The sequence below is a fragment of the Salmo salar genome, chromosome ssa09, assembly GCF_905237065.1.
Source record: "Salmo salar chromosome ssa09, Ssal_v3.1, whole genome shotgun sequence".
Classification (NCBI taxonomy): domain Eukaryota; kingdom Metazoa; phylum Chordata; class Actinopteri; order Salmoniformes; family Salmonidae; genus Salmo; species Salmo salar.
The window spans coordinates 66949681-66976614 of record NC_059450.1 but is presented as its reverse complement, the minus strand read 5'-3'; the positions used below and the strand labels follow the sequence as shown (position 1 = coordinate 66976614).

The 26934-nt window shown below is 44.2% G+C and overlaps 1 protein-coding gene across 1 annotated transcript in view; it reads left to right on the top strand.

Moving 5' to 3' along the window:
- Nucleotides 1–25315, top strand: part of LOC106611655 (catenin delta-1) — a 34672-nt gene extending 9357 nt beyond the window's left edge. Inside the window, exons 4-23 of the mRNA XM_014212094.2 lie at nt 13156–13305; nt 14727–14795; nt 14878–15000; nt 15105–15370; nt 15501–15797; nt 16022–16262; nt 16401–16623; nt 19756–19948; nt 20059–20176; nt 20303–20459; nt 20777–20794; nt 21079–21147; nt 21226–21353; nt 21533–21683; nt 21841–22033; nt 22171–22370; nt 22503–22544; nt 22646–22722; nt 22922–22976; nt 23399–25315. Of these exons, the coding sequence (XP_014067569.2) occupies nt 13159–13305; nt 14727–14795; nt 14878–15000; nt 15105–15370; nt 15501–15797; nt 16022–16262; nt 16401–16623; nt 19756–19948; nt 20059–20176; nt 20303–20459; nt 20777–20794; nt 21079–21147; nt 21226–21353; nt 21533–21683; nt 21841–22033; nt 22171–22370; nt 22503–22544; nt 22646–22722; nt 22922–22976; nt 23399–23463 (2832 nt within the window). The 5' untranslated portion in view covers nt 13156–13158 and the 3' untranslated portion in view covers nt 23464–25315. The remainder of the gene's footprint in view (nt 1–13155; nt 13306–14726; nt 14796–14877; nt 15001–15104; nt 15371–15500; nt 15798–16021; nt 16263–16400; nt 16624–19755; nt 19949–20058; nt 20177–20302; nt 20460–20776; nt 20795–21078; nt 21148–21225; nt 21354–21532; nt 21684–21840; nt 22034–22170; nt 22371–22502; nt 22545–22645; nt 22723–22921; nt 22977–23398) is intronic.
- The last annotated feature ends 1619 nt before the right edge of the window (nt 25316–26934 follow it).

Below are 26934 nucleotides of genomic sequence, written 5' to 3'. Positions count from 1 at the left end.
GGCGCCCCTTTGTGTACTAAGCCGGTAATAGTGTAAATCCCGGGATGTGTGAAGAACTGAATGAAAATCTAGAGACCACCCAACCCTACTTTGCACCTAGATTGGGCACCGAGGGGGAGAGGGATGTTTTGTTCTGCAATGGTGATGTCTGATGGTGTGCAGTCTAGTTTCCTGGATATTACGAAAGGTGTGCCGCAGGGTCGGTATTGGGACCTGTTCTCTTTTAATATTATGAATAATATTGGACTATCCATTAAAGTATAATATTCATCTGTGTGCAGATGCGGTTACGTATGCCATTACCCCAACTGTAGAGTAGGCATTGTTTGAGCTGCAATCTGACTTTGTTGCCTTATAAAAAGCTCTGGTTGGTTTGAAACTAGTAATTAATGTGGGCAAGATTAAATACGATCTCCAATTCTCACAAAAAAAAATCAGATGGACAACATATAGTCATTGAATGGTTCTCACATCGATCGGGTTCCCGCCTATAAATACCAGGGCATTTGGATTGACAAGGATTTAATGTTTAAAAAACATATTGATGAGCAAGTTAAAAAGCTACGACTTAAAGTGGGCTTCTATTTTAGAAAAATCTTGCCTCTCCTTAACAAATTGTACAGTCAACTTTACTTCCAGTTTTTGACTATGGTGACACCATTTACCAGAATGCAGTAGCCACTACTCTTAAACCTTTGGATGCCGTCTACCTTGGCGCCCTTTGCTTTATCACAGGTGACTGTTTTAATACTCATCACTGCATCCTATATCAAAAGGTTGGCTGGTCATCATTTAAAGTCCACTGTTGTTTGCAAAGCTGTACAACACATGCTTCCAATTGACTTAGCTTCATTGCTGAAGTATAAAACATGAGTTATCAAACTGGTTCAGTGTTGGTTAACTCGAGGTTCCTCAGGTCTCCACCGAATTAGGTAAATCTGCTTTTACTTTTTAATGCAACTCACTGCTGGAACAATTTACTAAACTCCTTACAATTGGATGTTTTGGTGCTGCTCTGGCAGTTTAAGTGAGGACCTAGTAGCTGAGGAATCTAACAGTTTCTCTTCATTTGTGCTGTATTTTCTTTTACTTTATATTGATTTGCTGTTTTGTTTCACATTTGTATTTGATTGTTGTATTACTGCAACCAGGGCACCCTTGAGAATGAGACCCTGTTCAAAATTAAAACCCACTAATTAATTTGTACTTTTGCAGTCAGTGTTAGCGCTAGTAAATATATCTATGACATAGCCAATGACTGTATAGCACCACTTTTGTTTTCACCATGTCTCGCATTCAAATGGTTTAGATCGTTTTGACGGTCTCTAAGTGAGCTTCTCTGCTTCAACCATACGAAAGTGATTGCTGTCCTGTTATACAGGGTAAAGTTGTTAATTTCATATCAAAATTACCATATATACTGATTGTTTCAAGCAAAACTATTGTTGACAGTGAACCTGAACAATCAAAATAAAAATCGAATGTAAGCCCCAATCAGCATGTAACTTACTTATTGCCAGACGGGAGTTGTCTCTGGCGGTAGTTAAACTCCAATTTTCAAACATTTGAATGCTGAAGGTGAGGCCCAGATGTGTCAGATCAGGAATTGGCCTACTTCTGGTTGGTCAGCGTGCGAAGCTGCGTGCAGATTGACTAGGCTACTGATATAACCTGGAGTTGTTCGGCATGCAAAGGGACTTGTAGATCAATGACTGGCAACTTGCCTGAAAACCCAACATTGCATTGAATTCTACGCCGGGCCGAAGTTTCCTCTCACAACCTTTTACAATACAATGTTGAATAAAGATATTTTAACGTACTTTACCAGTTGTCTGTGCGGTTGGTCCTTTTGGCGGTAGGAATGTGAGACAATCTATCCACAGGAAAGGATAATTACAAACTTTTCAAAGTGCTGCTAGTGCGTTCAGATTTCTATCACCTGAAGCATGTGCACAAGATACAAATACATGCCGGACACTCGTGCATACTTGCTGAGCTCGTGTTTACATGGTTCTGCACATGCTTCAGCCGATAGAAACCTGAACACATTACCAGCGCTTTGAAAAGTTGATGTAATTATCCTTTCTTGTGTCTATTGTTAGAGACGCACACATTTCATACCCTCAAGACATGCTAACCTCTCACCGTTACAATAACAGGTTACCGGTTGGGGACAGGGTTATGTGCGTCTAACTTTCTCAGACGTCATTCATGGTTGATTATCCGTAACGGTACATAATTGGTCTAGCCTAGGGCTGTATTGTTATGCATACTGGATGGACTGGTTACCTTGTGCTACTTTCCAAATGTTCTATCCATGAGTCTGGGAGAGAACGTATAGGCCTAGGCCAGGGATTTCCTAACTCGGTCACACATTTAGCAGATGTTTTATTGCGGGTGTAGCGACAGTGCAGTAGTATCTAAAAGAATGGAATTAAGAAATATATAAATATTTGGACAAGCAATGTCGGAGTGGCATTGACTGAATACAGTGTATAAACATATGAAATGAGTAAAGCTGTATGTAAACATTTATTAAAATTGCCAGTGATTCCATGTCTATGTAAATAGGGCAGCAGCCTCTAAGGTGCAGGGATGAGTAGCCGTGTCACAGCCGGCTAGTGATGGCTATTTGTCTGATAGCCTTGAAGTTGTTTTTCTGTTTCTCGGTCCCAGTGTTGACGCACCTGTACTGATCTCTCCTTCTAGATGATAGCGGGTTTAACAGGCTGTGGCTCAGGAGGTTGATGTTGATATTCTTTTTGGCCTTCCTGTGATATCAGGTGCTGTAGGTGTCCTGGAGGGCAGGCAGTGTGCCCCCGGTGATGCGTTGGGCAGACCGTACCACCCTTTGGAAAGCTCTGCAGTTGCGGGTGGCGCAGTTGCCGAACCAGGTGGTGATGCAGCACTACAGGATGCTCTGAATTGTGTATCTGTAAAAGTTTGAGGGTCTTAGCTAGAGGTCGACCGATTAATCAGAATGGCCGATTTTCAAGTTTTCATAACAATCAGTATTTTTGGATACAGATTGTGGCCGATTTTTATTTTTATTTATTTATAGTATATTTTTTTTTTTTGTGTTTTTTATTACCTTTGTTTAACTAGGCAAGTCAGTTAAGAACACATTCTTATTTTCAATGACGGCCTAGGAACAGTGTGTTAACTGCCTTGTTCAGGGGCAGAAAGACAGATTTTTACCTTGTCAGCTCGGGGATTCGATCTAGCAACCTTCCGGTTACTAGTCCAACGCTCTAACCACCTGCCTTACATTGCACTCCACGAGGAGCCTGTGTGGCAGGCTGACTACCTGTTACGCGAGTGCAGCAAGAAGCCAAGGTAAGTTGCTAGCTAGCATTAACCTCTCTGGGATCGTTCGGGACGTGAGCGTCCCACCTCGCCAACAGCCAGTGAAATTGCAGGGCGCCAAATTCAAACAGAAATCTCATAATTAAAATTCCTCAAACATACAAGTATTATACACCATTTTTAAAGATAAACTTCTTGTTTATCCAGCCACAGTGTCTGATTTCAAAAAGGCTTTACAGTGAAAGCACACCATGCGATTTATGTTAGGGCAGCGCCTAGCCACAGAAAACCATCCAGCCATTTTCCAACCAAGAAGAGGTGTCACAAAAGTCAGAAATAGCATTAAAATAAATCACTTACCTTTGATCTTCATCTGATGGCACTCCCAGGTCTCCATGTTAGAAAATAAATGTTCGATAAAGTTAATCTTGGTCCAAATACCTCCTTTTTGTTCGCATTTAGTCCAGTAATCCAAATGCACAAAGCACGGGCACGAAGTCCAAAGTTAGTAGAAACATGTCAAACGATGTATATAATCAATCTTTAGGATGTTTTTATCATAAATCTTCAATAATATTCCAACCGGACAATTCCGTTGTCGTTAGAAAGGAAAGAGAATGAGCGTCGCGCTGACGGCCACTGGCAAGACTAAACTAATGTCTTTCAGCTTGACCACTTGTTGAAACGGCTCTTATTCGATCCCCTTTCACAATACAAGCCTGAAACGACTTCTAAAGACTGACATCTACTGGAAGCCTTAGGAAGTGCAATCTGACCCCACAGACACAGGATATTGGATAGGCAATCACTTAAACTACAGACCTCAGATTTCCCACTTCCTGGTTGTATTTTTCTCAGGTTTTTGCCTGCCATATGAGTTCTGTTATGCTCACAGACATTATTTTAACTGTTTTGGAAACTTTAGAGTTTTCTATCCAAATCTACCAATTATATGCATATCCCAGCTTCTGGGCCTGAGTAGCAGGCAGTTTAGTTTGGGCACGCTTTTCATCCAAAATTCCAAATGCTGCACCCTATCCTAGTGAAGTTAAACTTACCTTTGTTTTTTATAAGCTTAATATAATCACTAGTTAACTACACATGGTTGATATTACTAGTTTATCCAGCATGTCCTGCGTTGCTTATAATCGATGCGGTGCCTGTTAATTTCTCATCGAATCACAGCCTACTTCACCAAACGGGTGATGATTTAACAAGCGCATTTGCGAAAAAAGCACTGTCGTTGCACCAATTTGTACCTAAACATAAACATCAATGCCTTTCTTAATCAATACACGAGTGTATATATTTTTAAACCTGCATATTTAGATAATATTGCCTGCTAACATGAATTTCTTTTAACTAGGGAAATTGTGTCACTTCTCTTGCGTTCCGTGCAAGCAGTCAAGGTATATGAAGCAGTTTGGGCCGCCTGACTCGTTGCTAACTGTGTGAAGACCATTTATTCTTAACAAAGACCGTAATTAATTTGCCATAATTGTACATAATTATGACATCACATTGAAGGTTGTACAATGTAGCAGCAATATTTAGACTTAGGGATGCCACCTGTTAGATAAAATACGGAACGGTTCCGTATTTCACTGAAAGAATAAACGTTTTGTTTTCGAAATGATAGTTTCCGGATTTTACCATATTAATGACCAAAGGCTCGTATTTCTGTGTGTTATTATGTTTAAGTCTATGATTTGATAGAGCAGTCTGACTGAGCGGTGGTAGGCAGCAGCAGGCTCGTAAGCATTCATTCAAACAGCACTTTCGTGCGTTTGCCAGCAGCTCTTCGCTGTGCATCAAGCATTGAGCTGTTTGACTTCAAGCATAACTCCCGAGATTAGGCTGGTGTAACCGATGTGAAATGGCTAGCTAGTTAGCGGAGTGTGCGCTATTGGTGTGTTTCAATTGGTGATGTCACTCGCTCTGAGACCTTGAAGTAGTTGTTCCTCTTGCTCTGCAAGGGCCGCGGCTTTTGTGGGGCGATGGGTAACGATGCTTCGAGGGTGGCTGTTGTCGATGTGTTCCTGGTTTGAGCCCAGGTAGGAGCGAGGAGAGGGCCGGAAGCTATACTGTTACACTGGCAATACTAAAGTGCCTATAAGAACATCCAATAGTCAAAGGTATATGAAATACAAATGTTATAGAGAGAAATATTCCTATAATAACTACAACCTAAAACTTCTTACCTGGGAATATTGAAGACTCATGTTAAAAGGAACCACCAGCTTTCATATGTTCTGAGCAAGGAACTTAAACGTTAGCTTTTTTACATGGCACATATTGCACTTTTACTTCTCCAACACTTTGTTTTTGTATTATTTAAACCAAATTGAACATATTTCATTATTTGAGGCTAAATTGATTTTATTGATGCATTAAGTTAAAATAAGTGTTCAGTATTGTTGTAATTGTCATTATTACAAATATATTTTTTTCTTCTCAAATCAGTTGATTTTAATCGGTATCGGCTTTTTTGGGTCCTCCAATAATCGGTATCGGCGTTGAAAAACCATAATCGGTCGACCTCTAGTCTTAGCAGCCAAGCCAAATTTCTTCAGCCTCCTGAGGTTGAAGAGACACTGTTGCGCCTTCTTCACCGCACTATTTGTGTGGACTATTTCCAGTTGATGCTTTCCACCTTCTCTACTGCGGTCCTGTCGATGTGGATTGGGGGCGTGCTCCCTCAGAGAGAGTGAGACACACCCCTCACCACCTCCCTGTAGGCTGTCTTGTCATTGTTGGTAATCAGGCCTACTACTGTTGTCGTGGGTGTGGCCATGCAGTCATGGGAGTACAATAGGGGGCTGAGCACCCACCCTTGTGGGGCCCCTGTGTTGAGGATCAGTGAAGTGGTGTTTCCTACCTTCACCACATGGGGGTGGCCCGTCAGGAAGTCCTGGACCCAGTTGCACAAGGCGGGGTTCATACCCAGGCCCCCGAGCTTGGAAGGCACTATAGTGTTGATTGCTGAGCTATAGTCAATGACTAGCATTCTGACGTAGGTATTCCTATTGACCAGTTGGATAGGGCAGTGCAATGGCGATTGCATTGTCTGTGTGTAAGGTACAGGTGATATGATCCTTAACTAGCCTCTCAAAGCACTTTATGATGACAGAAGTGAGTGCCAAGGGGTGATATTAATTTAGTTCAGTTACCTTTTGCTTTCTTGGGTACAGGAACAATGGTGGCCATCTTGAAGCAAGTGGGGACAACAGACTGGGCTAGGGTGAGATTGAATTTCTGTGTAAACATTCCAGCCAGCTGTTCTGCGCAGGGATGCTGTCTGGGCCGCAGCCTTGCGACGGTTTTACTCACGTCGGCCATGGAGAATGAGGGCTATAGTCCTTGGGAGTGGGCTGCGTCGGTGGCACTGTTATCCTCAAAGCAGGCGAAGGTGTTTAGCTTGCCTGGGAGCAAGACGTGGCTGGTTTTCCCTTTGTAATCTGATTGTCTGTAGACCCTGCAACATACGCCTTGTCTGAGCCGTTGAATTGCGACCACTTTGTCTCTGTACTGATGTTTTGCCTGTTTGATTGCCTTAGAGGGAATAACTACACTGTTTGTATTCAACCATATTCCCAGTCACCTTGTCATGGTTAAATACAGTGGTTTGCTCTTTCAGTTTTACATGAATGCTGCCATCTATCCACGGTTTCTGGTTTGGATAGGTTTTAAGTCACTGTGGGAACAACGTCCCCTATACACTTCCTGATGAACTCCGTCACTGTGTCTATGTAAGCGCCAATGTCATTCTCCGAGGCTACCTGGAAAACATATCCCAGTCCGCGTGATCAAAACAATATTGAAGCATGAATTCTGATTGGTCAGACCAGCATTGAATAGACCTTATTACGGGTACTTCCTTTTTGAGTTTCTGCCTATAGGAAGGGAGGAGCAAAATGGAGTCGTGATCTGATTTGTCAGGGGAGGGCCTTGTAGGCACCTCCAAGGCAAGTAGCAGTGATCTAGTGTTTTCCCTAAGCGAGTACTACAGTCAGTGTGTTGATAGAACTTCGGTAGTGTTTCCCTAATTTGCTTTAAAATTCCCAGCTACAATAAATGCGGCCTCAGGATATGTCGTTTGCATAAAGTCCAGTGTAGTTCCTTGAGGGCTCTCGTGGTATCGGCTTGAGGGGGAATATACATGGCTGTGATTATAACCGAAGCGAATCCTCTTTGGAGGTAATACGGTCGGCATTTGATTTTGAAGTATTCTTGGTCGGGTGACCGAAAGGACAAGTTTCTGTATGTTACATTCACACCTTGTAGTTAATCATGAAGCATACACCTGCGCCTTCTTCCCGCAGAGTTCTTTATTCCTGTCTTTGCGATGTACTGAGATCCCAGCTGGCTGTATGGATGGGGACAGTATATCCCGAGAGAGCCATGATTTTGTGAAACAGTGTATTACAGTTCCTGATGTCAATCTGGAAGGAGATCCTCGCCCTGAGCTTGTCTACTATATTGTCCAGAGACTGAACATGAGCGAGTAATATACTCTGAAGCGGTGGCTGGTGTGTACGCCTCCTGAGTTGCACTGGAAGTCCACTCCGAATACCTCTTCTCCGCCGGCGGCGTTTTGGACCAGCTTCTGATAAGTTAAATTGCCCTGGGGGTACGAACAAAGGATCCGATTTGGGAAAGTCATATTCCTGGTGGTGATGCTGGTGAGTTACCGCTGCTCTGATATCCAAAAGTTATTTTCGGCTGTATGTAATAACACAAACTTTCTGGGCTAATAATGTAAGAAATAACAAAGTTGCTTAGGAGCTAGAAGCAGAGCTGCCATGTCTGTCGGTGGCATCTTACTCATTGCGTAACTCCCAAGTTTACTTTGATATGATGGTTATATAAATATTTCCTCATTAAAGCATTTCCACCACAATTTCTCGCATAAGTAATTGTACCGACACAAAAAGATCCCACCCTGTCTAATGTAATTTAGGTTTGTGGACATTTCTAAAGTTTACTGACATTTGCTCTTTCCGTCAGGCCTGTCGTGACTTTTTTTTTCTTTTGCCATTTTTTTCCTGACATATTTGACTCACATAAAAGGAAAGATAGAAACCTGTTTACTGAGTGACATATAACAAGAGGGAAAACTTATGATGCACAACCAAGTTCTGAAATTGCACCTTGTGTATCCTACTATTCTGTCATCAGTAAGTTGACACCCCGACTGAGTTCCTAAAATATTTGTTTTCATTTTTGTATAATTCATTTTTTCAAATTTGAAGAAACTACCGCGGTCCGGACCTCTTGTGTCCTCATATGTAGCTTCGGCCCTGACAGTAGGTCGACTAGGAAGCTGCTTAAAGCGCCTCAATCACTCCAACTCTTTCACGCTTGCTTTTGCGCACACAAACTTCTCATTGTTCCGATGGCCCCCCAAACTGACGGCTGCGAATTCCACACACACTCTGTGGTTAACATTCTTTGTGGTTAACGCACAAACTAATAACAAAAAATGTGCTCATTCATGTTTTTGGAATCATACGCAGATTCCTTATTTCTTTGTAAATTATTACACAATCGTGTGAGTGATTTGGAGTTGTGTAGTAGTGATGGGTTTCACTAAATTAATGTGACTTGTTTGTAGTGTGTGTGGAATGGGTCACTGTGAACCAGAGGCTTGCCCTGAGATGTTACTGTCTGTATACAGAACCCATAGAACCAAGACGGGAACAAATTAATAATTTATACATCCAGTGAATTATCGGCTCATTTTTCTATCTGTGATATTACTCTACCACCATGTGTTGTCTCTACTTTTGTAGAGTGAGAGTTTAGTCCCCTCAAACTTCGCTCTGGACCTCGAAGCCAGTTCCACTGCATACATCTTTTTTTGTTGGGGGGGGACACCAGGTGTTTTCAATTTATCAGGTAGCTCAGAGAACCAGCAGGCTCCAGACTTCAGAGAGTAAGAGTTGAATACCGCTGGTGTAGGGTGTATCCAATTGACCCAACACAATGTGAGCAATGTAAGCTATGCTTGTAGTCATCTTTCTCTCTACTCCTCCCCCCTCTTTTACCCTCCTCAGTCCGCCCATATAAGGGCATGTGTTACTGGACAGGTGTTTGTGCAGGTGGGCAGTGGCCACCTGCACAAGGTGGGTGGGTGTGTGTGTTTAAATGTCATCAGTCTTCATCACTTCCTCTTCACGTTCATCTGTTTCCTGACCACTTCTATTCCGAAATCTTTGTCAGCCAGTCATCTTTCCTACCTCTTTTTTTTTTCCCCTTCTTCTCACACCCACATACATCGCGGAGCAGAAGGGGGGAAAACCGACTTGTACTAGACGACAGAACGTGGTTGGAGGAGGTGCGTGTGAGTCACCAGACAAACGGGAGCAGATGAGGCAGCTAGAGGTCCTATTTCTACAGTTTTAAAGGGCAGTCCTACTCATCACCTTCCAGTCTGTCCTCAGCTCTGCCTCGCTCTGTCTTTTTTCTTTCTTTCTCTCACTCATTCACACACACACACACACACACTCTCCCACAGGTGAAACTGTGAGTCAGCCCCCTCCCCCGTGCTTCCCATGTCACAATACACCTCTGTTCCTCCCTTCACCTTATTACCCCTAGTCAACACCTCCCCATCGCGGTACAGATCTTATCTTTATCACATACCTGCTGCACAAAGTGTATATGCGGGTCCTTGTTGCCTGAACCACTGCTCTTGAGAGAGGTGATTGGGGGGAGAGAGAAATAGTTACTATGTATAGGGGTGTAACAGTTCACTAAACCCAAGGTTCGGTACTATTTGCGGTTTTCGGGTCACGGTTCGGTTTCAGTACAGCTGTAAAATAAAATGGCAACAGTAACTGTAGTTAATTTTTGTTTAGGTATTCCTCATTGTGAAAACACACGATTACTCATCAAAAACAACACTAAAAGTGCAATATGCGTGTGAAATCGATATATAATCCCGGCTCAGACATTGTTTAGGTCTATACTATGTTTTTTTTTTTTTCAAAGAGAAAAATATGCACACGTGTGACTCTTATAAACGGGGCATGTCTGTAGCGTGGTACATCTCATCTCCCACTCCGGGGTAATGTGATGGTCTGTCACTGTTAAGTAGCTCTCTGTAGCCCTGGAGGTCCATCCATCTGGAGTGAGCGCAACACAGGGTGTATTGGCCAACTCATTGCCGACTTTGGCTTGCTTGTATAGAGCAGGCACTACCTGTTTGCTGGAATGGGTGCGAGAGAAGTTCGTAACGTGGCTCAAGCACTTTTACTCAACCACGGGAGAATGGGGCATATCCGCGGCTATAAACACCTATTGTAATTTCTTTGCGCTGTCAGAATCGGCTGCGAAGGAAAGTCTGAGGAGACTACGTTTCTTTGCTCTTCCGTCTTGCTCCTGTGTTAGCAATACTGGGGTGATTTCGGTGTAAATGGGTCAACGTATTTGAGGTGTTGGCAACTGCGTAGGCTACTCTAGTTGAGCAATGGCGACGTACTGTTTTAACGTTCTAGCCACAACTCTGTCCATCGCCATTGCAATCTACTGGGAAGCCAAAATATTCCCAAACTGGAGATTTAAACGATGATTGAGGATCCTCCTGGGTTATCGACCCCCAACACTCGCCATCGTACTGAACTAGGCCCCGGCTGCGCCTCACAAAAGGACCGTTTGAAATGCGGCAGTTAAGATTCACATTTTTATTACAATGTGCGGATAGGCATAGCCTATATTTACTTTATTATTTTTATGTATTAATTTGGGTTCATAGTGTGGACCGAACAAAGGTCCCCGTACCGAACGGTTCGGTACGAATATGTGGACCGTTACACCCCTTGTTACATATCACTTTGACTCCAAGTAACATTTTGTAAAAAAAAAAATACAAATATATGTTGTTGGTAGGTAGCATTAGCTAGTGGTAGGCGGCTTTACCAGCGCCAAAACGCTGATATGTTTCATATATTGATGTTACTGTGCTGTTGGAGCTAGGAACACAAGCATTTTGCTACACCTGCAATAACATCTGCTAAATATGTGTATGTGACCAATAACAACATTTGATTTGATTATAGCTTGTTCTCCATCTTTTTAAATAGAGCCAACATGTTTTCAGCACTTATTTCCATGACTGATCAAAAGTCATATCACATACTCTTGTCTCTCTGCAGCAAACTTATAGTGAGCAATATGTTTGGAACATCATCACAATAAAATCACACTATCAAATCGCAATACATATCATCATTAAGGATCGTGATGATATTGTATTGTGAGGTCCCTGGCAATTCCCAGCTCTAGCAGTGATGTGGCAAGAGTTGTCTGTGTGTCAAGATGGTGAAATTTGCCCCTCCTTACCCGAACCAGTTTGACAGGTGTCTGTCTGTGCTTGTTTGTGTGTGGCGCCTTTTGAATTCAATCACTTTTTGACTGCATCCCTTTTGATTTAAACAAAACTTTCCATATATGTTTGCCAATGGAAGAAGTTGTCAGAAAGTAAGGGGCTTTCTGGACCTGAATGCCAAAACAATTGTGAGATAAAGGTGCTCTAAGTTGGCCCATTTTGCATACCCCAACTTACCAGGTCTTCATCACTGGAGTTTGCTATCATTTCAAAGTTTACAAGCAGGGTTGTCAAACATAATTTTATTTTAAATTACGTTTTGTAACCTCTGATCTAAAACCCTATTTGACATAATCTGAGATTTTATTTGTTTTGCCCGCCATCGGTTGAGACAAGATTCTCCTGAATGCAGCGTGGGTGTCATGTTTTGGCCAATAGTCACTTTCTGACAACTTAAAAGAATTATGAATGGAAGGTTTTGTTCACATCAAATGGGGTGCTGTCAAAAAGTGACTGAATTCAAATGGATTTGCCCAATAGTCACTTTTTTAAACCACGAACCTGGGGGTGCTTGAGCTGTTTTGTCAGCAGATGAGAGGAATTACTACTGCCTGTCTGAGCCTGTGCCTGTCTGCCTCTGATTATACTTTATGACATCTAGTCCATTCTATTGTATGCTCTGAACAGAGGCTGGCAATAGAACGGAATGGACACGGAGATGGAGAGGGGACATTTCCAGAGGGGGGGAGAAAGAAAGATAGATGGTGAGAGATTAGAGAGAAAAAGGCTGATGGGGAGTTTTGGAGAGTGAGTGAGTGAGAAATAGGTTGGGGGAGAGACGGAGGAGCAGTACTGGAGGGCATCAAACAAAGGAGAGGAGGCTCCTGGGAGTTGGTGTTCTCGCCTCTCTGCTGACTGTTTCATCTGGCCCAGAAAAGCGCTGCAGTCTCAGCTGAGCCACAGCTACTGTGCAATATAGGTGTGTCCGTTGCTTTGTGTCTGGAGGGATAGCCAATACACACCATACGTAGTATTCGCATAACTGCTTTTTTAGGAGTGCGTTTTCTTTTCGCAGCGTGTAACTCTCCATACTCAAGTGTTGTTTAGCGATCCTCTTACTGCCATATTAAACTGTAAATATTAGATTTTCACTCTCTTTCTCTCCATCTCTGTCCCTCTCTGCAGTTTATTTATCCCTGTCCACCCTCTTCTTTCTGGGCCTTGTGGTTTGGTGACCTACATCTACACTACCCATGAGCCCCTGCAACTAGGGCTCAACTGTTTGACCTTGGCCTGACCTCTCACCTCTTCTCCAAAGCCACGCCCCCCTGGTGAAGGTCTGTATCTCTGCTCTTCTATCTTTGACAGCTGGCCAAACCTCTCAGGGATTTGATGAGATTTGAGGCGTCCTGCTCGTTGCTTTAGAGCTGTATGCTATGGAGGAGCCTGTCGTTTTGTCTTTGTAGTGTATGACGTATCCCTGTAGTGGGTGCGTCTGTGTAACGCCGTTCTCTCTGTAGTGTATGGAGCAGTGTGAGAGCGCTGCTGCTCTCCTGGAGTCAGTGAGGGAGCAGGAGGTGCAGTTTGAGCAGCTGACCAGAGCCCTGGAGGAGGAGAGGAGGAGAGTACGCCTCACCAGCCCTCCGTCCCACACCCTCCCCCACACACAGGTAACACCCCAGCCCATCTCCCCAGGGGAAGTCTCCCCCCCCCAACTACACTTTGTTAGTGGCCTGCGCCTTTCCTAAGCCTCTTTCTAGATTCAGGCGAAAGACCAGTCATCCTTCTGTTCATATATCCCTCATCTGTCCTTCTATCCCATCCCTCCATCATCCAGTGATTACTGCTATGACCCTCCTCCCCCCATTGCATCCAACCCCCTAATCCATCGCTCCGCTCCTCCACCTCAACCAGCACTCTGGATTGTGTTTGGTTTAACTGTCTGTTGCAATTCAATCTTTATCCTTTAACGCACTACCCTGTCTAACTATCTCTACAGCTTTAACATTACCACGCGTTATACATCTCGCAACTCTGCCTAACTCCAACATCACTTGCCGTACCCGCAACCCAAAACCTTCATACCACCCTTACATACCATAGAATTCAAGCTAATCTCATCTTCGCTCCAGCATGTTGTCCAAACTGTACCTGGAAGGATGCTGCCAGTTGTCATGCATGCAGTCTCGTTCTACCACCTGAAATGTTGTGGAAGATGCCGTCATTTTAAGCCAGTACACAGTATCAACTCGATGTGGTGCCTCCTAATGTGATTCTCATAGGTGACTATGTTATCATATGTTTGTATGCTTTACCACGCAATTAGAGCCCTGAAGAGACATGGAGAATTCCTCTGTTTTTACAGAGTACACATCAGCTGATAGGGAAGATGAATGTGGTTGCCTTTTGCTTTTATAATCCTAGCCGGGCTAATTGGCTTGTTTTAGGTTGTCAGTCTCCTCTCCTGTGTTTAGTCTCGCAGCGTGCTAAGCAATGTCTCATGACTACCGCAGGGTGGGTGTTGGGTCTCTCGGTGTAGGTGTCCCTGGTTTATAACAATGTATCGTTCCAAGTTTAGACCCCAACACACGCGTACACAGCTATCTCGACACTTAACACATTTGCTGTTAACTTGTTACAGTAACGGCTTTAGAATGTGAAGGGAAATATACCTTTACTCCCCGTCTCCTATATAGTGGTGGAACTGGCTTGACCCCTTGTGGACAGATTAGGCATTACACCCAGCTAAAGTGTGCAGCGCATGCCCAGCATTTTTGCCTGTATCCTCCTTCCGTCCTGCCTTCATTAAAGTGATCTAACATAAAATGAGTGGTGAAAGGCAATGGTTGGGTCATTGATTACCTCGAAGAAGGGAGAAGGAAAGGAATGATGCATTGTCAAAGTATTCAGATGTGGCCCATGATGCTGAGGTACTGAGAGAACGGGGTCAGTTGTCATGTCAGCAGTGTTTGGGTGGTTGTAAGGCGACGTAGCCTAGGCTGTAGCCCAGTTGGATCCTCTCTAACGTCTCTAAAGACGCCTGTGAATATGAGTGTGTTCTCTTGGTTGACTGTTGCTCTCTCCTACTTAGAACGGGCGCCTGGGGGAGGCAGACATCGAACGACTGAAACTGAGTGAGGGATACATCAACGGGACACAGGTGAGTGTATGTGTGTGCTGGTTGGGTGTGAGATGTTCTGTGTGTAACTGTGTGTGTGTAACATTGTGTGTGTTAATTACAGTACAGGATGGTGGACCCAGTGCATGGCGTTTTAGACGAGAGCTGCACACCGGAAGATGATTCACAGGAAGTACAGTCTGTCTTCTCAGACGATGGAACCAATGGACGGCGGGCAGGGAACGCGGTACGGACAAACACACTTTGTACTGTAACTAATATGTAACAAACATACAACAAAATATTATCCACAACTTCCTGTCTCATCGTGATGTACTTCCTCTTCTTCAGATGAAGAAGGTGATCACCTCGCGTACCGTCCTGCCCTCTGAGTCGATGTCCATCGACGGAGGACTGTCCGTCTCGGGTATGGGTGGTTACAGTGCCACTCTGGACCGTCCCTACAGGCAGGCTGGAGGGGGGGACCACCCCACAGCCACGGTCCCCAGGAACTACCACTACGGCCCCGCGGGGGGGTACGACGACTACAGGAGCGCCCCGCCCTCCGAGGCCTACGCCAGCCTGAGCAGAGGCACACGCATGGACGACCGCTACAGGTCAGACAGACTGTAACGTTTGTAGAAGTGCTAAAGAGCACCTGTAAAGAAATGCTTCTCGAGAAGTATTCCTTTGTGAAGATGACCTTATCTTTGGCATAAATTGATCTTCTCCCTCTGTCTTCTCTAGACCTGCGGATGGGTACAGGACCCTGGACTCTGGCTACCGCGCCCCCAGCAGACAACAGCTGGACCCCTACGCAGCCCAGCCCCAGGTGGGGCGAGGGGTGAGGGGTGTGGGCAGTGCCCTGGAGCTGGGGTGCATTCGCTACGCCCACCAGGCCCACTTTGGCGTGGAGGATGACCAGAGGAGTCTGGGATATGATGACATGGAATACAGTATGGCTCCTCCTCCCATGCACCCAGGGTACGGCACCATGCCACGACTAGGACCAGGCCCTGGAGGACTGGACAGACGCAGGCTCCGGTACACACACACACACACACACACACACACACACACACACACACACACACACACACGATCCCTGGGTAACCGCACATACCCAAGTCACTCCGATATCAGTGTGCATGTACGCAATACTCGGATACCGACACACACACTCCTACTAAACCACTATACACACACACACACCAATTCATGCGTACAACACGCGCACACTCCCGTCTGATCTTCCATTGGTCCCTTAGGAGTTGCGAGGACACTTTGGACGGGGACATGGGAGGAGTCGACCCCTACACCTGGGGTGTCAACATGGCGATGGAGAGGGGAAGCATGGCGTCATTGGACAGCACCCTGAGGAAGGGCCCGCCCGCTTCCTGGAGACAACCAGAACTTCCGGAGGTCATCGCCATGTTGAACTACCGACTGGACCCGGTCAAAACCAACGCCGCTGCCTTCCTCCAGCACCTCACCTTCAAGAACGACAAGGTGAAACACAATGCTTTGTATATCCGCAGACACTGATTTGTTTTGAAATGACGAATATTGCGAGTGTTAAAGCACTGCTGTCAGCATGTTTTTAAAATGGGTTTGGTGTGTGACCATGCCGGTGGCGTGTGTCTGTAGGTGAAGTCGGAGGTGCGTCGTTTAAAGGGGATCCCCGCTCTGGTCTCGTTGCTGGACAACCCCAAGAAGGACGTGCACCACTCGGCCTGCGGGGCACTCAAGAACATCTCATACGGACGAGACCACGACAACAAGATCGCCATCAAGAACTGTGACGGCATCCCAGCCCTAGTCAGGCTACTGAGGAAGGCCAGAGAGCAGGACCTCACAGACACCATTACAGGTAATTCTACCGTTTATGTTTACCCTCTATCACTTGCTCTACATTATTTATTTTTTCTTCTAACAAGGTGGTGCTTATGAGTAAAGCAGTGGGAAGGCCTGGGGGGGGGCTTGGGGGGATGCTCTCCTGGGGGGGGGCTTGCGTTTTTGAACATGTGTAACTGCCATTTCCTGCAATCTAGAGCCTTAAATGAAAACAAATGGTGTTTTTAAAATCAATTTTTACATAGTGGCGCAGCCTGTCCACAAGGTGGCGCAGCGCCCAGTTTACATTTCAGGGAGAATCCTGCCTTTCTATTACTGTACTACTTGTGGGACAGAGACACCAGTACGATCGTGTAGCATTCCTAATTTACTTCAACTCTATACCCTACATTAAGAACACATTCCTAATATACTTCAGCTCTATACCCTACATTAAGAACACATTCCTAATTTACTTCAGCTCTATACCCTACATTAAGAACACATTCCTAATTTACTTCAGCTCTATACCCTACATTAAGAACACATTCCTAATTTACTTCAACTCTATAACCTACATTAACCTCTTGGGGCTAGGTGGGACGCTAGCGTGCCACCCGTGGTGCACTCCATCAACAGCAGGTGCATTTCAAGAGCGGCAAATTTGAATCCAAATAAATGTCAAAATTCAAATTTTTCAAAAATACAACTATGTTACACCATTTGAAAGATAAACATCTCCTTAATCTAACCACGTTTTACGATTTCAAAAAGGTTTTACGGCGAAAGCATAAATTTAGAGTATGTTAGGACAGTACATTTACAAGAGTTGTGTGTAATGTTTTGTCAAGTCAAAGACAGGGTCACCAAAACCATAAAACCAGCTAAAATGATACACTAACCTTTTACAATCTCCATCAGATGACACTCCTAGGACATTATGTTAGACAATGCATGCATTTTTAGTTCTATCAAGTTCATATTTATATACAAAAACAGCGTTTTACTATGGCATTGATGTTGAGGAAATCGTTTCCCTCCAATAACCGGCAGTCAAGTCAGCGTCACAAATTAAATAATTAAAATTAGAAAACATTGGTAAAATATTATATTGTCATTTAAAGAATTATAGATTTACATCTTTTGAACGCAATCAACTTGCCAGATTTAAAAATAACCTTACTGGGAAATCACACTTTGCAATAATCTGAGCACTGTGCCCAGAAAAATACGCGTTGCGATACAGACTAGACGTCATGTTGGGGAGATCTAAAATCGAAAATACTATGTAAATAATCCATTACCTTTGATTCTCTTCATCAGATGTCACTTCCAGGTATCACAGGTCCATAACGAATGTAGTTTTGTTCAAAAAAGCTCATAATTTATGTCCAAAAATCTCCGTCTCGTTAGCACATGATGTAAGCCAGCCGGACTTCTCGTCATGAACGAGGGGAAAAAATATATTTCCGTTCGTTCAAACATGTCAAACGTTGTATAGCATAAATCATTAGGGCCTTTTTTAACCAGAACATGAATAATATTCAAGGTGGACGAATGCATAGCCTTTTATAACGTATTGGAACGAGGGTACCCAACATGAAGTAGCGCCAGGTGTCTAATGGGACATCACCGTTCCATGGCTCTTGTTCGGTCAGATCTCCCTCCAGAAGACTCAAAACACTTTGTAAAGGCTGGTGACATCTAGTGGAAGCAATAGGAAGTGCCAAAATATTCCTAAACCCCTGTGTTTTTCAATGGGATAGGTTTAAACTCAATACAACACATCAGGTATCCACTTCCTGTCAGAAAATGTCTCAGGGTTTTGCCTGCCAAATGAGTTCTGTTATACTCACAGACACCATTCAAACAGTTTTAGAAACTTTAGAGTGTTTTCTATCCATATATAATAAGTATATGCATATTCTAGTTACTGGGTAGGATTAGTAACCAGATTAAATCGGGTACATTTTTTTTATCCAGACGTGCAAATGCTGCCCCCTAGACCCAACAGGTTAAGAACACATTCCTAATTTACTTCAGCTCTATACCCTACATTAAGAACACATTCCTAATATACTTCAGCTCTATACCCTACATTAAGAACACATTCCTAATATACTTCAGCTCTATACCCTACATTAAGAACACATTCCTAATTTACTTCAACTCTATACCCTACATTAAGAACACATTCCTAATATACTTCAACTCTATACCCTACATTAAGAACACATTCCTAATTTACTTCAACTCTATAACCTACACTGAGTATACCAAACATTAAGAACACATTCCTAATATTGAGCCTCAATTCGTTGGGGGCATGGACTCTACCAGGTGTCGAAAGCGTTCCACAGGGATGCTGGCCCATGTTGACTCCAATGCTTCCCACAGTTGTGTCAAGTTGGCTGGATGCCCTTTGGGCACAGGAAACGGTTGATCTTTAACACAGCAGCATTGCAGTTCTTGACACCTTCAAACCGGTGCTCCTGGGTCCTACTACCCTACCCGGTTCAAAGGCACTTAAATCTTTTGTCTTGCCCATTTACCCTCTGAATGGCACAGATATACAATGCATGTCTCAATTGTCTCGAGTTAACCTGTCTCCTCCCCTTCATCTACCCCGATTTTGAAGTGGATTTAACAAGTGACATCAGTAAGGGATCATAGCTTTCACCTGGATTCACCTGGTCAGTATATGTCATGGAAAGAGCAGGTGTGCATAATGTTTTCTATATACAAGTAACTGCCAAGTGGTGTTTCCATTAGATTCTACATGTGTCTGGAACTCTATTGGAGGGATGCGACATCATTTTCCCACGAGAAATTCCCATATTTGGTGTTTTGTTGATGGTGGAATATTCTGTTTTAGGCGCCGCTCCAGAATTGGGTTGAGATCTGGTGACTGAGACGACCATGGCATATGGTTTACGTCATTGTCATGCTCCTCAAACCATTGTGACCATCCCTGTGGATGGGGGCATTATCATCCTATGGGGGCATTGCCATGGTGGCCAAAATAATGGCCTGCCCAATATTTTTATTCATGACCCTAAGCATGCTGGCCTTGTTGACATTGTTTTGGCAGTTACCTGTACTTTGTGATTGGACTCCGAGACCAGAGAGTCATGAAAAATGCTGAAGAATGTGTTCTCTTCTTCCTCAGGCACATTGTGGAACCTATCGTCTCACGACTCGGTGAAGATGGAGATCGTGGACCACGCGTTACACGCCCTCTCTGACGAGGTGATGGTGCCGCACTCTGGCTGGGAGAGAGGGCGTGACGGAGGAGAGGAGAGCCTCAAACCACGCCACCTGGAGTGGGAGACGGCCCTCACCAACACAGCTGGCTGTCTGAGGCACGTTAATGGAGAGGGGCTGGAGATCAGTGGAGGAGATGAAGGCATAGCTATTGGATCTGAGGGAAATATAAACCATTTTAACGTTTTTTTTTTTTTTTCTTGTTCAGGAACGTGAGCTCAGAACGTAGCGAGGCCAGGCGGAAGCTGAGAGAGTGCACGGGATTGGTGGACTCGCTCATGTACATTGTCCAATCACAGATCAACCGCAAAGATGTGGACAACAAGGTAATTGATTGCTTAAATCTGATCACGCAATTTTTGTGGGGGTACATTTTTTTTCTTTCTTTTGCAATTACATGATTGAATAAACATCCTTTAAAACCTCCACTCTCCATCTCTCTCTGTGTGTAGTTGGTGGAGAACAGTGTGTGTCTGCTGAGAAATCTGTCCTATCAGGTTCACCGGGAGGTTCCTGGTTGCGAGCGCTACCTGGAGGCCGTGCCCCTAAACCAGGGCCCTGTCCCCGGATCCAACAAGGCCAGCTGCTTCGGCTCACGGAAGGGCAAAGGTCAGTAACCAGCCTGTTTTTTAAGGTCATAGTATATACACAGTGTGTTCTGTGGCTAGAGGTAGAATCAGATTACCCTCTCCCCAGTCCTGACTCATTAACAGGGGATGAATCTGTAGATCTGTGGTTAGTGGCAACGTAATCCTACTCGGTGTGTGTGCTTTTTTTTTGGTGCCCTGGGCTGAGTTATTTTATTTTTTGCTTTTGTGGATCTGACTGGTTTTGTTTGTGCTTGTTGGTGGCTGGGATTCTGTTTTTCACACTCCGTCCCTCCCTCTCCCTCTGTCCTCCTCCTTTTTGTTCCCGTCCTGTTTTAGATGAGTGGTTTTCCACAGGTAAGATTCTCATCTTAGTGTCCTATTGCGCTATGGCTGAACAAGGGCTTTTCCTAACGCTGGCTGGCCTTAACATTGCCTTTCCTTTAGTCAGTAGGTTTTGTAGGTGGGACTTGTCATACTGAGTGCATGCGGTTCAACTAGGGGCCACGTTTGCATGATACCGTGATGTCATTGAGGGGAATTTGCATCTATTAAAAATGTTTGAGGTGGAACTGACTCAAATGCACCTAAAATGTATTTTCCAATCAGAATGATCTCTAGATGGTTGGTTTTCTCTCCAGGTAAGAAAGATGCGGATGACGGGAGTGCGGACCAGGTTGATATCCCAAAGAGGACGACGCCTGCCAAAGGTGAGTCAAAACGCCATATGAAAGCACAGCGTATGTGCGACACACACAATCAGTTCCTAAAATCCCTCTTCCTACCAGGCTATGAGCTGCTGTTCCAGCCTGAGGTGGTGCGTGTCTACACTTCCCTGCTGAGAGAGAGCAAGAACCCCTCTGTCCTGGAGGCAGCAGCCGGGGCCATACAGAACCTGTGTGCCGGACGCTGGACAGTGAGTGGACAGCCTCTGATCTCTCTCGCTCACCTTTCCCTGAAATCTCCACCACCTTTCGCGTCTCATTGTCTGATTTCATAGCATTATCCAATGGTTTTGGTTCCTGCTTTCTCCTCAGGATGACTTCTGTGTTCAGAATGGTAATGGTTCTAACCACCTCTCTATCTCTCAATCAGTATGGCCGGTATATCCGGGCCACGGTACGTCTGGAGAAGGGCCTACCTATGATGGCAGAGTTACTGGCTCATGGTAACGACCGTGTGGTCAGAGCCATGTCTGGGGCCCTGAGGAACCTGGCCATCGACAACCGCAACCGCGAGCTGCTCGGTAAGTTGGCGTGTGCGTCAGTCGCCTGTTAGTCATCACAAGTTCACATGAGGAAAGACTGCTTCATTAGCATATAGAAAGGTCTATCCTTCCTGGATTGCTTCAGAGCCACTCTTTCGTCTGTGTTGCTCATCTGAGCCGTCCTGTCCTCCCACAGGGAAGCACGCTGTGCCCCACCTGGTGGCAGACCTGCCGGGTGGCCAGAGCCAGTCTGCACGACCTCTATCTGAGGAGACGGTGGTGTCTGTACTGAGCACGCTCACTGAGGTGCTGGGCAACAGCCTGGAGGCTGCCAAGACCCTCAGGGCTTCCCAAGGCATCGAGAGACTTGTGCTCATCAATAAGGATGGGTAAGAGTGTGTGTGTGTTGAACTGAAGCTCATTAACAAGCATGTTCTGTGTGTGTGTGTACGTTTGTTTGAGACGGATAGGTCAAAGTGTGTCCATACAGCACGTCTAACCGAGTGCATGTCTATTGGTCCTGCAGTAAACGGTCCGAGCGGGAGGTGCGCGGGGCAGGCCAGGTGTTACAGCTGGTGTGGGGGCACAAGGATCTGCGGCGCCCCCTGGAGAAGGACGGCTGGAAGAAGACTGACTTCATGGTGAACCTCAACACATCCGCCAACGGCCCCGCCACACGCACCAACGGGACCTACGAGAAAACTACCATGCCAATGCTAGACAAAGGTGAGAATGGGAATTGTTTTATTTTATTTTTTAATGGGTCATACTTGCTCCTTTGACAGTAAGTTGAAGTTAGACATAAAATATACAGTATATGGGGAAGCAAGCGGAATGTAATGGCTTTTATTTCCACAGGGGCGAAGAGAGACATGATTCCACTGAATGACTTAGGCCCTGGTGAGTATCTGTGGAAACACTGTCAAAGCTGAGCTGAAGATTAGATTTTTGTAATAAAGAAAAATGTTTATCAATGTTGAATTCATGCTCTTCCACTTTAGAAGCCTACTCTACACTGGACCAGCGGGAGAGGAGACACTCTCTGGACAACTCCCTCGACGCCACAGACACTTTACAGGTAACCCCCCCCCCACCCTTAACTTAAACACACTTACCTTTATTAACCTTCTCCTTCACACCTTTTTCAAAACGTCTCTCTATTTTGCCTTTTGGGTTGACGACGTCACCTCTACTCACGGTATCTCTTCCACCATCTCTTTCTCTCTCTCTCTCTCTCTCTCTCTCTCTCTCTCTCTCTCTCTCTCATGCCGTCTCAGCGTGGGGTGTATGGGGGCAGAAAGGGTTCCCTGCCTCTGTTGGACTCCTACGATGGTTAGCCCCCCCCCTCCCTTCTCCCCCCCCTGCATGTAACAGCATGGTACGTTTCACCTCTTGTCCTGCATGGACTCTAAATCGCCATCCTTTCTCTTATAACTTATAACCTTTCTCTTGTAACTCTGTCTATATTGTATTATTCCAGCACCTTGGTTTTGTACCCAGTATAATGTGCAGTGAAAAGTGATTGAAGGCTTTCACACCGGTATAGTATGCTGTGTGGACTTGTACTTGTGCGTTGGGGTGTATCATAAACCCTAAAACTAACAGTATTCCCTAGGCACTTGCATTTTGGCATATTGTGTATAGACTGACATACTTGTACCACAAAATTGGCTTGTGTGCGGTTTGTTTTACTCTTAAATATTACCACATGCACTGATGATAATATATAATTGATCATCTTCTTCTTCCTCCAGAAGAACTGATGGTGTGCATTACCCAGGGTGCCCCAGCCCTGCCACTGCTGAGCAGAGAACACTAGAGGTCCACACACTCGCTCTCTCTCGCTCTCTCATCCCCCTCTTTCTCTCCTTCCATCGCAAGGCTATGTGGTTATGAAGAATGAGGGTTGGCATCCAAAGAAAGCAGTTGTGTTGCAATCAGAGTGATATTTAGCACTCAAACTGAACACACACACACACACACACACCCATAGTAGCGTCAGAAATATATTCCCTGTTATTTAAATTATATTGATATTCCCTTTCTCAAGGCAATCGTCTTTGTTTGACAATCATTGTTTATTTCTGTTTTATGGTTACTTACATCCAACATTTGTCTCAATGAGTGTTTCCTGTCGTTTGTTAGAATCCTCATACTCATCCAAGTGTTTTGTTATTTTCATCGTCGTGAATCAGATTACTGCCATCTGCATCCTGAGATGAATGTATTTTTAATATCTGTAGGGTATGTGTATATAAAAAGAGGGAATGTTTTGATTGGGGAGGAAGGTGTCTATGCCTTTTTTAAGGTTGATTTTAATTTAAGTGGTGCCCAGATTGGGATTGGTGAGTGGAAAGGTCATGTGTGGCTGCTGGACCAATGGGGCTCGGTCCTCATAGGTTCAGGATGTTTGTATAGGAGTTATTTTCACCTTTTCTAGGTATATTACAGGCTGGTTGGTTTTGGGGCAGTTGGGAGAGCGTGTGAGGCCGGTGTGTAAGTGAGTGTCATACAGGAGACTGTGTGTGTGTGTGGTTTTGTTTAACAAACAACCCATATGAGCCTGTTTTTATTTTTAAGGACTTCATATTGTGTGCTTTCATGTTTTTTCTACTCCTTTTGAAAAATATATTTTTGTTGTTGTTGTCTCGGTTCTTTTAGATGTACCAACTGCCTCTTTCTTTTGTTGTGATACCTTTTTATTTCATATTTTTTTGGAACCCTCCTGAGTCTGTATGTGGTTAACAATAGCTGTGAGAGTGCGATCTCATACACCTATTGGAGTGTGGGTTTTGCTGCTGCTGTGCCGGTAGCTGGAATACTACTGTTCACACACTGTTAACAAGCACCACAGCTCTTAGTCCTACATTTGCTCATACGCTCGGTAACATTCCAACACTAAACTATAACACTAGGGATGCATTCCCCACACTATTATACAGAAACCCACTACAGACCTGGGGCCTGTTCCCTAGGATGGATTGTTTGGAATGCTTCCATTATCAATCTTTTGCTTAGAGCTGGCAGATTCTTGATTCCGCATGTTAAACATTAATCGTCTGTTCTATCAGCAATGCTCTGAACCTCCTACACCACTAATGATGACACTAGTTCAGTCAGTACTTGCTGTTACACTAGCCAGAACAATGTGCTGTACGTATGGACCCAAAAGGCATTGGTTGAGAAAGGGGTTGGTTTTCTGTAGAAATTACACTTATGTTTTGGGAGAATTGGATTCTTCAGAGGTGACTAAAGTATAAACAGACGGTAGGACCAGACTTGAGCATAGACTAGGGGGAAAAATGAAAAGCACATTTTGGGAGCTTTTGTTTTTTTATACTTTGACTTTTCATTTTGTGTCCGTGTTTTGCGTTTTTAATATTGGTTTCTGATTTGGGAATGGTTGGGAGTGGTGGGTGAAGCATTATGCAATCTCTATTATACTTTTTTTTTATTCTGCTTTTGCAACTTTTCTTTAATGGCAAAGGAGACTACTCATCTTTTTTGTTTATTTTTTATATTGTTACCATGTGTCATTTCTCTGTAGCATTGCCTATTCATGTACAATTATGATGAACTTGCCTTGGCTCTGAAAAGTTTCATTTTCTTCAGTAAGAGTATGTAACTGACAATGCTGTTTTTATAAAATAAAGATCTTTTCTCAGACCAGATTTGATGGTAAAGGGATACTTCGGGATTTTTGGCAATATGGCCCTTAATCTACTTCCCCACAGTCAGAGGAACTTGTGGATACCATTTATATGTCTCTGTGTCCAGTATGAAGGAAGTTTGAGGTAGTTTCGTGAGCCAATGCTAACTAGCGTTAGCACAATGACGAGGTCTATCAGTATCAAGTAACATGTTTTGTGTGCGTGTGTGACAGCTGGAGATGTGCGCTTGGATAAACACATCTAATTAAAGGGGTACAGCTTAGTCTGCTTTCCCAGACAGACTCCCTCTCTTCAAACACACATTCACACCTTAATATTCATGAAAGCTTTTAAGCTTTGTGTGGTCTGCTCAGTCTTGTGCCTCCCCAAAGTATGCTTCTACTTCATTTGAGATGCCTAAAATTGTTTCTTTAGTCCTCCGAATTTGCTTTTGAGTCTATACCTTGGCCAATATTATAGGCCAAACCGTTAGCCGTTAGCCATTGCTATTGTGCTGTCGCTAAAGCCAGGATAAGCTTTCTAAAAGGCTAACATGACCCTGGGGAACATTTGACCACAGATTAATGTTTAGTGTTGATGTGCTCAGCTGCCTTTTTGTCTCATGTCTCACGCTGTGAGAAGATTACCAGGGTGGGTGTGTGTGTGTGGGGGGTACATTGGGTATTGTGTGTTGGTGATTTGGATGAATATAAGGGCTGTAAAGGCCCACTGTAGTCAAAAATGTGAGGTTGGAAAAATATTGTGAAAGATGTTAATGCCTTTTTAGTGTAAAAGCTGTTTGGAAAGCGCCTGAAATTTCAGTCTGTTTTGGTAGGATGGAGTTTTGGCCTGCCTGGTGACAACACCAGGCGGTAAATGAGTTAATAGACCAATAAGAAAGGGTTCCAAACCCCTCTGCCAATAACAGCTCATTTTCAGTTTTCCCCTACCCACTTCGACAGTCCTAGCAAAATTCTTGCTTGAAATTGTTCTTTGCTAAGAAGCTATTTTTAATATGAAACAAAATCACTAAGGTACTTAATTGTTACCCAGAAATGATTTGATATCCAGATTGTAAAAAAATGGCTCCATTGGACCTTTTTTAAAGTGCCTCAATGTCTGCTTGTAAACCCTTTATTTGAGGCATCTCTTCATCTTATAGACTATGCCAGTGTTTCCTAACGCCAGTCCTCCAGTACCCCCAACAGCACACATTCTCAATGTTGTGATTCAACTTGTCAAGGGCTTGATGATTAGAGACACGTAGAATGTGCTGGTCCGGGGCCACAACAAAAATATGTACTGTTGGGGGTACTTGAGGACCGGAGTTGGGGAAACACTGGCCTATGCAATTAAACTACAGCTGTTGGATGGATCATGATGACTCTTGGGGGTGTGAGAGAGAATAGTGTGTGTAAGAGAGAATGGGTGTTTTAATAGAATGCATGCAAGAGTGTGTACGTTATGCATGCGGCCTGTGTCCCTCTCCCCAGCAGATTCTTTCTCCTGGCTCCCTTGTTACTGGTACTACATCTATTTAAAGAATCCACTCTCATTTGCTCTCTCAATCATGCGCAGTGTCATGTTCCTCCAGAATCAACACAGCAGGGCAGGAGAAGGACAATTTTAAAGAACAGATT